The sequence below is a fragment of the Dunckerocampus dactyliophorus genome, chromosome 11, assembly GCF_027744805.1.
Source record: "Dunckerocampus dactyliophorus isolate RoL2022-P2 chromosome 11, RoL_Ddac_1.1, whole genome shotgun sequence".
Lineage (NCBI taxonomy): Eukaryota > Metazoa > Chordata > Actinopteri > Syngnathiformes > Syngnathidae > Dunckerocampus > Dunckerocampus dactyliophorus.
This window is the reverse complement of record NC_072829.1, coordinates 26553005-26569122: the sequence shown is the minus strand read 5'-3', so window position 1 is coordinate 26569122 and position 16118 is coordinate 26553005. Positions and strand designations below refer to the sequence as shown.

At 40.2% G+C, this 16118-nt stretch overlaps 2 protein-coding genes across 3 annotated transcripts in view; both read right to left on the bottom strand.

The window, feature by feature from the left end:
- Positions 1-5097, bottom strand: part of LOC129190416 (putative methyltransferase NSUN7) — a 30662-nt gene extending 25565 nt beyond the window's left edge. The window contains exons 1-2 of the mRNA XM_054793103.1: positions 4980-5097; positions 3407-3776 (exon numbers count right to left, since the gene is read on the bottom strand). Coding sequence (XP_054649078.1) covers positions 3407-3776 — 370 coding nt within the window. The 5' untranslated portion in view covers positions 4980-5097. The remainder of the gene's footprint in view (positions 1-3406; positions 3777-4979) is intronic.
- A 2339-nt stretch (positions 5098-7436) lies between these two features.
- LOC129190210 (neuronal acetylcholine receptor subunit alpha-9-II) lies at positions 7437-16003 on the bottom strand. Of its 2 annotated transcripts, XM_054792704.1 has the most exons (6): positions 13154-16003; positions 12866-13011; positions 11280-11434; positions 10790-10970; positions 9974-10325; positions 7437-8517 (listed from the first exon to the last, which is right to left on the bottom strand). In XM_054792704.1, coding segments are annotated over exons 1-6 (1611 nt in total). In that variant the 5' UTR covers positions 13155-16003; the 3' UTR covers positions 7437-7741. The 2 variants fall into 2 exon arrangements, with proteins under 2 accessions (XP_054648679.1, XP_054648678.1); XM_054792703.1 differs by having other exon boundaries at positions 12866-16003.
- Positions 16004-16118: the final 115 nt, after the last annotated feature.

Sequence of the window (16118 nt, the reverse complement as noted above, 5' to 3'; positions counted from 1 at the left end):
ATCTGCCCTGGTTTACACCAAAATTTTGCCTTGGTTTGCATACATTTTCTGGTTAGTGTACTAATACAATGCGTGAGTCCAACTGTGTTCTTAATGTATTTTTTAGGGCTGTCAAAAAAAGCAAGTTAACGGCGGTAACTAATTTATTTCATTAATTACGTAATTTTTTTAGCTTCATTAACGCATACGCATCATGCTTCTCTGTTATGACGACAGACAGCGGCACAGTGTAGCGTCCCCACAGAGTCTGACGCTCTTTAGTCTGACCTGAACCATCAACAGCAGTGCAATTCCAACAATGTCTTTAATTATGCATACATGTGTGGTCTAAATAAAAAAGAAAGACAAAGAAAAACAATAGGTGGATATTCTAATCACTCACTTTGTAACTCTTCATGTGGAAGTACAATTTACTGCATTTAAGCATGCCTGGAAATCGCAGATTTCGAGAAATTCGACACAGATCTTCCTGATCTCCTGACTGTGTGGCCAAAATGCTAACCACTCAACCACCGTGCGGCCTTCCCCTGGATACACACCTTTTTTTTAATTTCTTTATTGATGTCAAATCAAATGTAAATGTATGTGTTTTTTGGTTTAAACATAATATAAAATTATCTTATTTTACTTCACCTCAAAGTTGACTGAAGTTACTCCATCCTCTGCTAGTGTAAGTACCATGACCCGCAGTGTTCCGCTAATCTGTGCTTGTGACACATAGCGCTGCGGCTACCTGTAATGATGGATGCTCAGCTGTGATCTGCATTAACACCAGGGCACATATAGGCCACCCCCGGCATGTCCTGGCTCAGTGGATGGATAGCAAAACGGGGCAAAATCATTCACAGCTATGAGCTTATTGCTGCCATACGTGACCCCTCCATCTACGACAAACACATTCAGTCAATTCCAGCCGCCCTCTCTGCCCTTTTCACCATGGTGATTACACACAAGTGTGACTTGGGTCAGCAAGACCCCACCCTCATTGCAGATAACACACCACGAGACAAATTGATCCGAAGCATCACATGGAATTCCCACTGGTGTTTCTAGCATTTTTTGCCCTTCTTTTGTCCTTCATCATTTCTTTCTACAAGTGAAATTAAAATGAATGTGGCTGTCAATACTCTCATTTAAAGGACATTCATGTGCACCCTTAACAATACCCTGTTGTTGACAAACTATTAAATAAAATCATAAATTATGTGGTTTTCAAATGCTTGATAAGATTTGAATATTGGAAACTAGAACTAAAGTCTAAGGTAACATATAATAAAAATACCTTTTATCATTCTATTCATATTCTTTTACCTTTTTTTTAACCAAATGGATACTAAATGCGTCACTATAAGATAATAGAACCATGTGATTACGTTTAGCCAATCAGAGACAGGAAGAATGGTAATGATATTCATGAAACGTTACCTATAACTAGGTAGTGCAGTGGTTTACATAGCTCAATTTATTGGAGCTGGCGGGGGCTTGATTACCATTCTACGCCATATAAGCGGCATATGAAATGGAAGGATAACAAAAGTTTGATTCAAATAAAAGGTGAGACAAATATATTATAGTAATAAGAAATTTATTTTAAATACATTTTTTCTAAAGTAAAAAAAAAAGTTAACTAATATACTTCATTCATTCAAATATTTCAATGAGTTCTCTGTAAAGCTTTACAAAATACGGTTCCTTGCCCGATAATATGATGATGGACCCTTAGGACAAAATCAAAGACAAAACTAACATTTTTTTTTCAATCACGTTTCCAATATCAGTGAAGTAACAACTCATAGACTGCAATAAAAGAAGGTGCAAATAATGTCTTTGGCATTGGACAGTTGTTTATGACTGCTTCGTAGATCACCATTACAGTCAAACCTCGGTTTTCGTACACCCCAGTTTTCCTACAATATTGCACATACAGTAACACACTGTTCTGTTTGCCTTGCACTGCGTCGTTCCACAAAATCAAGTGCCCAAAAAAGCACATTACATGTTGCTGACTCACTGTTCTGCATGTTTTAGTATGTGTGACGATTAAATGACCTGGGCCTCACGGTGGCCTAGTGGTTAGCATGTTGGCCACACAGTCAGGAGATCGAGAATCAAGACCTAGGTTCGAATCTCCGTTGGGCATCTCTGCGTGGAGTTTGCATGTTCTCCCACATTCCAAACAAGATGGATGGAATTAAATAACCAATTCGATGAAGAAGGTGAGAAACAGTGTTGAATTGGATCTCACCAGAATGTACGGTAAATCTGCATCAACAATAAGTTCCAGCCATTCATCATTCGTACCGTATTTTCCGGACTATAAGTCGCATTTTTTTCATGGTTTGGCTGGTCCTGCGACTTATACTCCTGAGCGACTTATGTATGTTCTTTTTCACACTGACAGCCACGAGAGGGCGCTCTAGGCTTGAGTGCCAGTACCTGCTATTCCTATCACTCCTGTACCACTGAAAATGTACAATATATATATGAACTTATAAAGACAACTGAGAAAGACGGAACGCAAATGCCCCCACAAAGAAAATGATATTCTGCAGATTACAATCTGCAAGTAAACTAGTTATGTTATGCTCTTTAGGCTATAGTCATCTGAATATCTGTTAATATGTTACGTTAACATACCACCTATTCACGTTACGTTAACAAACGCCTATTTAGTCTGTTGTTCTCCATTTTATTATTACTATATCTTGCCTTTTCAGATGAAACGTCTGTTCTTGGTCTCGGATTTGATCAGATAAATTTCCCCCAAAAACATATACTGTATATGGTTTTTCCTTCATCATTGTGCATTTTTGGCAGGTGCAACTTACACTCCGGAGCGACTTATAGTCCGGAAAGTACGGTAATTATGTTGCATAGTTTTCTGCATGTAAGACTATAATTATTGTCTATAAAATGTAGTTTTTGCAAATATTTTTGGGTGTCTGGAACTGATTAATTGGATTTACATTATTTCCTGTGGCAAAAATTGCCTCAGTTTTCATTGATTTTCATTGGTTTGTCAAACCTTTTGGAATAAATTAATAACAAAAATCGAGATACCACTGTATCTTAAACTTAGTGTCATAACTTAAAAGTTTGATAAGATGCTATCAACCTTTCTCACAATTTTTTCCAGGGGGGCTCTTTGGCAGCATCTCTCCAAGTCACTGGTGTGTGTGTGAGTGACAGGAAGAAAAACTTTGACTTGCTTGGGGAGAAGTTGTTTTTGGCACTACCTTTCTACACAGCGAATATAAGACGAGCCTTTTTTGGACACTTTTTTCTTGAGCGGGATAAACACTGTATTTTGAAAATTTGAAATCAGAGGTTCGACTTACAAAATACGGTTCGTCGCCAAATCGGGTTTTTTTACTCAATTAAAAACAAAATGAGATAAGACGCTTACATTTGAGTGCATTGAAGGCCAGTTCATAAGCAGGACGTCTCATCTCCTCTTCGACGTGAGGCAAAAGAAGCCCCCTCTCTTTGCCGTATTTCACCAGTTGGCGGGATGCAGGCTTCTCCTGGTGGTGGTTCTGGAAGATGACTGACGCCAGCAGGTAGACGCTGTCTGAAAAAGCAGCATGACTTTGGCCGGTGGTGAGGAGCTCCTCCTGGGGGGGCTGAGGGTCACCATTGTAGGGGTGTGGATCACACGGAGGACTTGGGTCCTCATCCTGGAGCAAACTTGGTTTTGTCTTCAATTTGGAGGAGTTACGACACCGCACAGGAATGACTTTTTTCACTATTTTCTCTCCTTGTGTTGGCTCAGACATCTGAAATTATAATAGAAAACACTTTTTAAGGGATTGAATAATACATTTTAAAAAGTAGAAACTAAAAATGGATAAGTCTTCTTCTGTATCTTAATGATGATGCATATTATGAATCCTATCTACTTAAGGAGTGTATAGGACTAAAGATTACTAAAAATGCTGGGGTAGAAGTTCTTATATTTTAATTTTGAGACAAAACGTGACACAACAACGTGCAATACCGTAATCCCTCGTTTATCACAGATAATTGGTTCCGTAGTTATGGCATAGAAAATCTGTTTACGATCTTCTAAATAGGTTTTAACATTATTAGAGCAATCTAGACATGAAATAACACCTTTACATTCGTATTACCCAATATAGTAGATATAATCAGAGCCATTTAAGACAGTTTACAGTAGGGGAGCAGAATCGATGGCGGACAGAAAGTGACGTTGAGGGTTCAACGTTAAGTTTTAGCTCTTTGTGGGCTATGCCCGCAACAGTAAGCCGTGTTATTATTATGATTATAATTATTATTATTGTGCTGTAAGATCATTTAAACCGGTTCTTCCAGTCGGCTGCTTGGGTGGTGGTCTCACCGAACAATTACTGACACCTAGTGCCCAATGTAGGACTACACCACTACAGTCACAAGTGGTGGTCTTCTTGGTTTATACTGTATTTGTGCTGTGCTGTGCTGTACTTCGTTTAGCCGTTTCTATGCTTGCAGATGGTTAATTTGGACCAAAATACGTATAATTTGCTTAAATATGCATTTTTTGACTACTCAAATGTTTGAAAACCCTGATAGAGTGATGGAGCGTTGTTCGAACCGCGATGTGGTGAGGGACGATTGTAATGCATACGGTATACTGTAACAATGCACATCATGCTTAGCACTCAACTGCAGTGCAACCTAACTTGAATGTATTAAATTAGCAACAAATCTGGTCCGACATGAGCCACAGCATCCCTGAAGGTGATAAACGTAACCCCCGTGTCCTACCACTGATTCTATTTAACGCTCCTTAAAGCAATCCACGTAGATCCCAGCTTGAAAAGCAAAGTTTGCATTTCTAAATTGACGCGCCTCAATCTCCATGGCAACCGTCAGCCAATTTCAAGGTCGGATCAAGAAGTCGTCTCCTCAAACTTTGCTTGTGCCCTAATGTAGTGAAGGCTGCTGCGGCGTTGTTAAAAGCAATTGCGAACACCACAGACCTTAATCAGATGCAGCAGATGGCGTCCACAAGCAATTTCCCAAACTTCAGGGAAGAAAAAGACGGATCATTGCAGGGGCGCAGCTACGACATTTGGAGCCCATGTGACACAAAGCTCCCCCTCGTAAACACGCCGCCAACAGCACACCAACCCGGCACTAAAGCTAATCCTTTGTGTAATATCTGCCAGCACATAAAAATGTTATGTACATGTGCAAAATCTGTGGAAAAAAACAATATGGACACTACTACTTAGACTACTACTGCATGTATAATCTTGACATTAAAAGATTTAAACGCCTGCCAACCCTTTTGAACATAACAGTATCAGTGCTTACATTTCGTGAGTGCATCGCTGTGCATGTTGCAAACAGAGAATTTTGTGGTGCATTCGGATGCATCCCTGCTACAGTACAGTACATGCAGCTTCAAACACACAGCCTGGAGGGGACGGGGGGGCACCATTAGTACTGCATGGGACATGGCATTAGAGCGTCCTCTGCTGTTGACTAAAGGTAACGACATAAATTAACAGGGAAGTGCTTTGAGCCCGCTGTTTGCTAGTTAAAATATATTATTGTTGCACGTTAAAATATTGCAAATATCTGGTGAAAAAAGAAATACCTATTTTAATAAATGAACGACATTTTAAATTGTAACATTTACATTTCTGCAGGACGTTTGACAACTTTTTATCAGATTTTGCCTGTTTGAAAGGGAAATACATTAGACGAAAACATGCATAAAAAATACTCTTATAGTAGCAGTACTTGTTACCATATTATTGAACACATATCCGTCGAAAAAATATGTCAAGATATTTTAATATAGTAAAATAAAAATAATCATATATATTTCAAATGATAACATTCAAAATAAACTAGGAAGTGCATCGAGTGCTCTCAGAGCTCTCTTATCAGGTCATCTTTTTGTGATGCAGGTTCAAAAGGGAAGTATTGAAAGCACACATGTTGAGAATATTTAAAAATACTGTTAGAATTATAAATTAAAAACAAATAAATCAAATAGTTTCATAATAGTGTTTATAAATGTATAACATTTTATTATAAACAAAACAATTATGGATTGTATTTGGTGCAGTGGTCTAATATCTGTAGAATCTGGATTTTTACAACAATTTTCTGTCCAAGAGCAGCTGAATTTGAGATTTTGTTATGTTTCAGATTTTGTAAAAACACACTTTTAAATACCTTAAACAACATTTAAAACTATTTTAGTTTAAAAACTTAAGTTAAAACTATATGTACAGGTGTGTATGTGGCAGCGGGCATTTCCACTGGCTATTTTGGTGGAGCGGGTGTCAGCCTGTGTGCGTGGTGGTCCATAATTGATGCTCCCTATTCCCTTACATCCTCCAATGCCAAGGCTGCGAACAAACAAAGGGAGCTCATTAACAATTGACTGGGAGATTTTCAATAGGGGGAAAAAAATAATTCAACTAATCCTGAGCGTGTACTAACGCTGTGTTTTGAGAGACCGGAGCATCTGATTTCACTGTGGTGAATGAGGCGTGCTGCCTTCATTGGTCACGTTCTAACTGGACAGCAGAGCCCCTTGTGTGTATTCAATGGTCACATAGCGAAGTAGCTGTAAATCAATGTCGTGCTTGAGAGGGACTTGTACCACTTACATGCAGCATGTGATCATGCTGAAGTAGTCACCTTGCGTAAATGCTGACAAAGACCAGGTCCTTTAATGTTGATCTTATCGGTTTAAATACAGTAGGCTATATGCATTTCAAAACACATCCAAAGAGATTAGGATGCAAGCTCCATAAGGGTTTTTTCCTCAAAACATGACAAAATAAGATAATACAGTACTGTGCAAAAGCCTTAGAATTACTGTATCTGTCTCTTTTACAGATTACACCCCACAAAAAAAGTTCCTAAAATGTAAAAAAATAATAACTTGCCTCATTTGTGTGTAACATGCACTGAACAAAGCTCCTGGTAAAATACCAATACATCACTAATAATAAAATCCATACAATTTCTACAACAGCCACTGGGTTGTGACGGGTGGCCGTGAAAAAGGTCAATAAAAAAAAATAATGGTGGCCTGCAAAAGTACAGTTGCACAGTAGTGTAATTATTTAAAGCAGCAAAACTGACAATATAATCCATGAATTGGTTTGTTATGAATGGAATATTTTCCCACTCCGTTATGGATAGTCTTATCTACAACAGATATCTGGGAGAATAGGGATAGCCAGATTGGTGGGCTGATGATTCTCCAATTTGGGTGCCTTTTGTTCCAGTGAAAGTTCTTGGAATTATGTTGCCTCTCTGTTGTAAATAAGAATATATTCCATTCCTAAAAAGGGCAAAGTCCACACAGATAATTTTGTTCTACCAGCTGTGAAATAATGCTAACAGTCTCAAGTAAGGTGTACAATTTAATATCAGAAAGAGTACATACAAGCAGTTGCAATGCCAGCGCTGGAGAGAACGATCAGCCCACCAACCAAGGTTTAGAAAGGTGCGAGCTGAAGTGAAGTTCGTCTTCCTCATATGTCTGCTGTGGAGGTGGTCCCAATGATCAGGAAACATCCCGTCAACTGCATTGGTCTGATCTGGCGGCAGAAGGGGGACTCATAATGAAACTCTGTGTGTTTGAGATTACCGTACTTAAAAACAACAGGGTGCCTTTGGAATTGTGTTATCTCTCTGTTGTAGACAAGAATATCCGAGTGGGAAAATATTCCATTCCTAACACCCTGCTAAAAGAGCCGGTCCTAACAGGTCACGGGGCCTTCCCAATGACGAGGATGCTCATGAGGAACACCATGATGAAGAAGACCCACATGAAGAACCTGTCCATCACTTTAGCAATCTTCTTCCACTCTGCCCCCTTGGCGCACGTGGCCCTCTGCTCTCGGAAACAATTTGCAATGTACTCGACGTTGCGCACGAGCTTGGGGTCACCGCCGGGGATGCCGTTGTCATGGTGACATAACACACATGGGCCAAATGTCACCACAGAGCCTGGGGCTACAGGCTTTTTGTCCTCTGGGCAGCAGGGTGGATTTTTGTCACCAGCGCAACACGGAACCTTTTGGTGTTCTTTACATCGGTCCCCTGCTGGAACCTTCCCATTGGAGCTTTCATACTTCCCGAGTGGAAAGGTGGACAAGAGACTCCTCTCCGCTCTGGTGAGGTGTTGGTCGGTTTTGATTCTGGGATGTTGTTGCGGTTTAGGGGTCTGGGGTCTGGGGTTCTTATGGCCCTGTTGCTTCTCCCGACCAGCTTGGCCATTTGCCTGACTATGAGGAGTGAAGTACTTGTGAGTGACAGTATCCTGGACTGAGTGAGCGGATGGAGGAGAGGACGAGGAGGAGGAGGCACAGTTCTCGCCCACCTCATACACACAGAAGATCTTGGACATGTAGTCAATGATGAGGACTTTGGCCCAGTGGGGAACTGGTTTGGCCTCAGCACCACAGAAGTGGATGTTCATGATGAAGATGGTGAGAGATGTGGAGGCTGTGACCATGGTCATGGTGGCGATATAGTACTTGCCTGAGTAACACACACACGGAGACAGACGGTGTAACGGAAAAAGAATATCTACCTAGATAATTGGTGCTGTGCATTGTGCAAAAATAAAATAAGTGCATAAAAGACTATAAAAATCACATCCAGTACTGTATAACATTTAAAACATTGGACTACTGTACAGGTGGTCTTCAGGTTACGAACGAGTTCCGTACCGAGACAGTGATGTAAGTCGACTTTTAATTACAGCAATTATAATGAGGTTTTTATTAATTCATGGGAACCAAGAAACATAACTTGGACCATCGTAAACCGAGAACCACCTGTACTAATAAAATAGGTCATAGACTCCATGTTAGAAGTGTCACAAGACACTCAGTTCACGAGATGAGACGATACACTAGACTGGGTCTACGAGGACGAGACCAGATTTCAACATTAGTTTAAAGAAAAGCACAATGGAAAAAATATCGCAATGTATTGCAATCTACTAATTTAATTTCAACTACGTTACCTTGCATTGCTCTTCACAAGGCTACACTCTGCTGCACTCTGCGTGTATGCTAGTGGCCCCCCCCACCACCCACTGAGACAAAGAGACTGTATGACTGACAAAGGGCTCACCCCGTTCATGCCGTTATGGAACAAACGCGCCAAGGTGCTGAAATCCATGCACAGAGTGAACTCTCTTTCTGTCTGTTTGGAGGCGAGAGGCATGGGAAACAGACTCACATGCACATGGCAATGTACGGTGGCCGGCAAAATAATTTAGTTCATTTTCATTTATTGTGCAATTAATTTATTTATTATCGTCCCAGTCCCCACGAGAAAGCTTTTTTTCTGAATGAGAACTGTTGTCACGTTTTACACTGTGACACTCCTACTGCATGACTAAAAATGCAATTAAAAAATGTAAAAAATTGAAAAATTTAATACATATCAAGTCAAACAGATAATCAAAATATAAATAAACTTAAATGTGAAATGTATGAAATTCTCCAATTAATTACATTAAATCACCTGTCATAGTATTCAATTATTTGTTATTACATTTAACAATTATTTATCAATTGACTTATTTCATGGCCTCTTTAATTATTTATTACATGATATTACTTACTGAATGATATTTATTATTTTTTAGAATTTTTATCCCTGAATATGTTGTCTACTAATTGGAATTAACACTTGTGTAAACTATCAGCCTATTCAAGCGAATCCCACATGCTCGTTGCTGTAAAGTTGTAAAATCATTTAATTCAAACAAAAAGAAGACAAATATTAACTACAATAATTTGCATAACACCTATGAAATAAGTGTCTAAACAATCTTGAATTTATCATTTGTGCTGTATAGGGCCAGAGTGATGAAGGTGACTCTTGGGACGAAATATGTTGTTTTACTCTCTAAATAACATTAAATTCCTAAATAGAGTAGGCTTTAACATCAAACCCCGACTGCAAGTGAGTCATCGCTCACCTATAAGAGGCACACTCTCCGAGGGAGGCATACTCTCGGCCACCATGAGCTGAAACACAGTGAGAGCCAGAAGCACCGTCACCCCCAGGGAAACCTTCTCCCCGGAGTCTGCGGGCAGGTAGAATCCCAGAGGAGCCAAGAAGGAGATGAGGAAGCACGGCAGGAGAAGGTTGAAGATGTAGAAGGAGGAACGGCGCTGCAGGAGCACGGTGTAGGTGATGTCGGGATAGGGGTCTGAGCAGCAGCCGTACATGATGACGTTCTTGGTGGCCGGCATGCCGTGGCACTCCCACTCCACGTTTTCCACAAAGTCAGACAGGTCGCCGCTGTCCATGCCCATAAAGATGTCCACCTGGAATGTGGTTCAGGGATGAGACGCTGTAGCTGAAGCACACAACCAGCTGACATTTTCCAAGCAGGGAAAAAAAATCTTTATAAGATCTTGCATAGTGGCAATTCTGGTGTTTGACAATATACTACACAGTAAAGAACAATACAACAATACTGTCTGTTGCAGAAATCCACTGTACCTACTCACTGCATGGCCACGCATCATCATTTTTACCCACAGGTGCCAAGAACAAAAACACATTTCCATGCAATAATTGCACTCTCTGTGCTGTTTCCTTGTCAGCTTGGGGCAGCAGAGCCTTCTGCCCCACAAAGCAGAGAAAAGACAGGGGAGTCACCAAGAACAGACAAACTCAGAGTACATACAGTAATGTACTGGAATTGTCAGTAAGATGACAATAAAAAGTGTTTAAAATGACCCATTTGCAAACATTTCATTTTGAATGCACATCATCATCATCATACCTGGTTTCCATTGTAGGTCCAGGATCCAAAGGTCAGGTTACATTGCTGGCTGTCAAAGGGGAAGTAGGAGACGTCCACCACGCAGGAGCTCTTGGTGATGGCGGGAGCGTCCCAGGTGATCTCTCCGTTGTAGCGCAGCTTCACATTGGTGTCCATGGGCCCAGACAGTGCGTCGTCAGCTCTGGACAAGCGGAGAAAGTGGAGTACTGCACTTTACTTTATTTATTGTATTACATGTTGCTATTTGCAGTGTTTGTTTTGGGGTTTTTTTTACTGTGTCCTTGTGCCTCCTGAAGCAGAGCGATACCCAACAAAATGTCTTTATGTGTATGTGTAATGACGTTAAAGACTTACCACAAAAAAATTGGCTTCATGTATACTGTATGAAATGTACTGTATGTTAAATATAATGGTACCGGTTCAGATGATTTGGGTAGAAAGATTGATTAAATAGTTACATATCTATTGTATGAGTGACCTACGGGCGTACTTGTTATAGAGGACGAGGTCGGGCCTCCATACGAGGTTGCTGGGGATGTGAATGATCTCTAGTCCGTCGTAGTCCTCTTTATTCCACTTCAGGTAAGCGTCATGCCACTTCTGTCTTATCCACAGGTAGGCCACCAACACCTGGTTCCGCTCATCCTGCGCGCACACACACACCCACACACAGCAGTAATCTACAAAGTGGCATTAGTAATTTGAACACGTACCTGCACATTGTGACAACAAAGTGGGAGACAAACACATCTTTACTGATGTGCACTGACGCTATGGCGATTATGTTAACAAACAAACAACATGCATGTCATATCACAGGGGCGTCCAAACCTTTTCCACCGAGGGCCACATACTGAAACACAAAAGGATGCAAGGGCCACTTTGATATTTTGCAAAGCAACACATGCTAAAAAGTTATACTGTATGTTTCAAGAAATACCTGCATCTCTGCTTTGTGATATAGATTAAAAAAAGCCTATTATTAGTATGAACTTTGGTCTTTTGTTATGCCCATAACATTTTGCCTTTATTACCATAATATTTTGACTTTATTCCATAATATTATAACTTTTTCCCCAACCCAATTTTCCAAAAATTATTGCTAGTTTCTCATAATATTATGACTTAAAAAAAAACACATTTTCTTTAATATTTCAACTTTATGCTACTAAAATGACATTTTTTCCTCATAATGTTACACGTTTCTTCTCGTTAAATTGTGACTTTTTCCTGGTTAGAATACGATTTTTCTCTTAATATTTAGACTTTATTATCGTAAAATTACAGCTGTTTTCATTTCTGCTATTGTTTTTTTATTTAATTGTCCAAATATTTCAACTTTCTTCTCAAAAATGTTCTTCTTGTAATTATGACTTTATTTCCATAATATTTTTTACTTTACTCTCATAACATTTGAACTTTTTCCGCAACCTAATTTTCCAAAAACAATACTTTATTTGTTGTTGCTTATTTTTCATATTAGAACATTAAAAAAAATTGTCTCTTTAATATTTTAAGTTGATACTACAATACTAAAATGACATTTTTTCTCAGATTATTTTTGTAAAATTATGACTCTCATTAGATTGCAATTTTTATTTTTTAACATTTTGACTTCATTCTTGTAAAATTACAGATTTTTTCATGTTTGCTGTTTTTTTTTGTTAAATTATATTTTCAGAATGTCCCACAGGCCAATAAAAAAACAAACAAACATCCGCAGGCCACAAATGGCCTCCGGGCCACACCTTGGATCCTACTGTCATATCAGGTGAATTGAGGAACCACTTCAGGTGACACTAAGACACTTCTTCTGCTATCAGTCTTCCCTAGATGTATTTATAGCACACACATGCACCATAAACAAGTGCAGACTGACACAGCAACCTGATCGGCAACCTGATCCAGCTAAGTAACAGTAAGCCCGGCCTGTACTTGAAGAGACATGCTTTTCATTCAACGATATCAAAGGCTTCTTACTGTGCAGTCAATAGTGAAACGTTAAAGTCAACAAAAGTCTGCTTCATTCAATTAAAAACATACGATGTTGGTAATAAGGTTTGAGGGAAGACTCACCATATCTTTGATCTGAGAGAGCGTGATCTGCAAAGTGACGTTAAGTGCTCGGTCTGTGTCCTCCACGGGCCGCAGGGCGCTGGAATAGTTCTCCATCAAATCGCTGAGGAGCTTGTGGGCATAGTGACCCTGCGCTGAGTGGACCACTGCAGGTACAAATAGGAGCTTACCTTTCATTATATTCACCTTTTGAACAAAAGACCTGCAGATTGGTTGGTCAAAATGTTGCAAAAATGTTGCAGAAATGTTAACATATAACTTCAAATACCAAGTAAAGCACTTATTTACTTTATGTAGGACAGTTTCTGCACAAACCCCAAGGCTGTTGACTGTTATTAAGATGTTATGATGCTTGTAAATATTTTAACATCACCTTGATCTGAATCTGAAAAAAAGAGGCACTAGAGCGATATGGTGACATCACACATGCAACAGGGATATTCACAAACAAGCAGAAGCAATCAATATGCACAAAAATAAGTGCAAGTAAAAAGTTCCAGTCAGTTGTAAAGAGGAAAGAGTTGCAATAAAAACAAATTTTCCTTACATAGAATAAAGGCTTCATTTTTACCTGCAGGTAGCAGCATGGCCAGGCAGAGTATTTGGATCATCTTGACCAAATGGGAGAGAGAAGAAACAACATGTAACCTGTGACCTACATGATTCCTCACATGAAGATGTCACAGCACTGATCCATTCGCTCGCCTCGAGACCTTAAGTCGGAGTGCACGGACACACGCAATGAAACTCGGGCTATCACATAACTCAGAGAAACAGGATGCCCACGAGTCCCTGCCTCGCCGCACATGGTTGATTCACCTGGTTGGTTGGCATCATCACATTGGGCCAACACCGCTTTGATGTGGAGGGGACAAGCGTCAGGACAACAGGGGACGGCTCAGGTTCTTTTTAGGAAATGTGGACAGATTAATGGCAGAACCGCATCAGGGCAACTAAACAAGCCAAAGACTGCTTGCTGTGAAGATGTCATCATGAGGTCATAAATGTTGGGTTTCCATGTCATGCCTCAAGTCCGCTGTGTAGGACTAGTGTGACTGGCACACTTTCCCATGCACGCATGTGCCGTACAATTCCAACTACCACCAGTTATTTATGCTGCCACAATGCACAACAGAAATACATGAAGACTCATAATAATCCACAATGCCGCATGCTCAGAGACGGGCCGTGCAACTTACATGTCATATAGTTACTACCAGAGGTGGGAGAAGTCAGTGTTTTGCAAATCTCAAGTCTCCATCCATCCACCTATTTTCTATGCCGCTTATCCTCATCAGGGTCGTGGGGGTATGCTGGAGCCTATCCCAGCTGACTTTGGGCAAGAGGCAGGGTACACCCTGGACTGGTCGCCAGTCAATCGTAGGGCATGTATAGAAAATCAATCATTCACACTCACGTTCATACCTATGGACAATTTAGAGGCGCCAATTAACCTAACACGCATGTTTTTGGAATGTACCCAGAGAAAACCCACGCACGCACGCACGCACGCACGCACGCACAGGGAGGACATGCAAACTCCACAGCGATGCCCAAAGGAGATTCAAACCCAGATCTGGCCAACATGCTAACCACGAGGCCACCGTGCGCCAGTCTGAAAGTCTCAAATCTTTAATCTCAAGTGAAGACGTGCAAGTCCAAAGCAAATACGAAGTCAAGTCTCAAGTCATAGACTGGACGTTTGACTCCTTAAGCACTGTTTAGTGTTTACCAATTTTAATCTTCAAATAAAATTAGTCCAAGAAAAAGAGTGCCAACACAGCATTCAGGATTTAGTTAGTGCACGGAAATGTTACACATTTGTTGTTTGTTCTTAAACCCGATTGGATGTTAACAGATGCATTCATTGAGGCAGATTCTGCAGGAAAATGGGCTGCTGGAAATGATCACATTAGTTAAACACTTTGAACGGGGACACATTTTACTCAACAAACTTACTGAAAATCTCACATATTTTCATTGATGCCCAAGTCAAGTTGCAAGTCTTTGATGATATTGTCGAGTCCAAAGTCATCAAAATTGTGAGTCAAGTCTGACTTTGTCCGAGTTGCATGACTCACCTCATGTCCACACCTCCGGTTACTGCAATTGTACCGCCTACCAGTGATGGATCTTACCACCACTTTGCACAATAAATAAGCAGAACAGCTCAAAATCTGGAAAGTTGCTGCAATAGAGCAAAAATGATGTAACCAAAACGCAAATGAGTACACATTGGTGGGGGCCAGGGTGGAAGAATCAGTGAGAGTATGTCCTTCATTAGCTTCATGAGAGGAACATAATACTCAAAGTTGCTGTCAGTATGTTACAAAACCTCCTCATACTACAACAAAAATAATACACATATTTTTAAACTAGAAATGTATGGTTGTAGAAGATCCCAATATATCCCGTTGGCCATCCTCCTTGTTGAAGACATTGAATGTAAAGGTACTGTGAAAGTTACTTAACGAGGAAAAATGTCATAACGTGATGAAACTTGGTGCTGTTACAAAATAAATTTAAATAAAGTTTGAAATCAGCTGACTATTTCGGTCAAGTCAGATTTTTTTATATTGTGCAGGTGTACTTAATGAAGCGTCTGGTGAGTGCATCCCATTGGTTGCATCCAAGAGGCGTTCGTCTCTCGGGATGCAAGGAAATTGGGTCAGTTTCAAAGAACATATTCACCTTCCAGTCATTGTTTGGGTGGGGGTCCCTTTTGCGGATTAAAATGTGCTGACTTTTGCAGTTAATGACTGATAAGACGTGATAAGTCGTGTGCTCTGTTATGTGAAATTGTGGAGCTTTAAATAAAGCCCATTCGTTTTGCTGGAGTGGATCAAAGATGCACAACATGCTAGTAGGCACGCCATCTGTTACCCTGTTCATTACAGTCACAAGCCTCAGTGCGTGTAAGGTGATCTGTATTTTATGATACATGATTATAACCCTTCCTTATTCCCGCTCTGAATGTGCTAAAAATAAGCTTATGCCTCAGGGCCAATGAACACAATGGCAGAGGAGCTCAAGTGTGCAGTATCACTGTATAATCCATTTAGCACTTCTTCGGCATGCAAATTCCTCATTTTAGTGGGTTTCACTACTCTTATAGGACAGGAATGCTATTCCCTCTTGGTCACATTTCTATTGCACCAGATTCTTTAGGGCCTGAGTCACATATTGGATGATACAGACAGTTATAATACTAAATTTTGTGTGTTGTGATGAAATGAAAAAACAGCAAAGAGAA

Excerpts from the sequence above, each read along its gene's own strand:
- LOC129190210 (XM_054792703.1), bottom strand. The coding sequence starts at position 13,042 with ATGAAAGGTAAGCTCCTATTTGTACCTGCAGTGGTCCACTCAGCGCAG. Across the intron at positions 10,971-11,279 it reads GACCTCGTCCTCTATAACAA|AGCTGACGACGCACTGTCTG; the intron begins GTACGCCCGTAG and ends CCGCTTGTCCAG. Across the intron at positions 8,518-9,973 it reads GGAGAGTGTGCCTCTTATAG|GCAAGTACTATATCGCCACC; the intron begins GTGAGCGATGAC and ends TGTGTTACTCAG.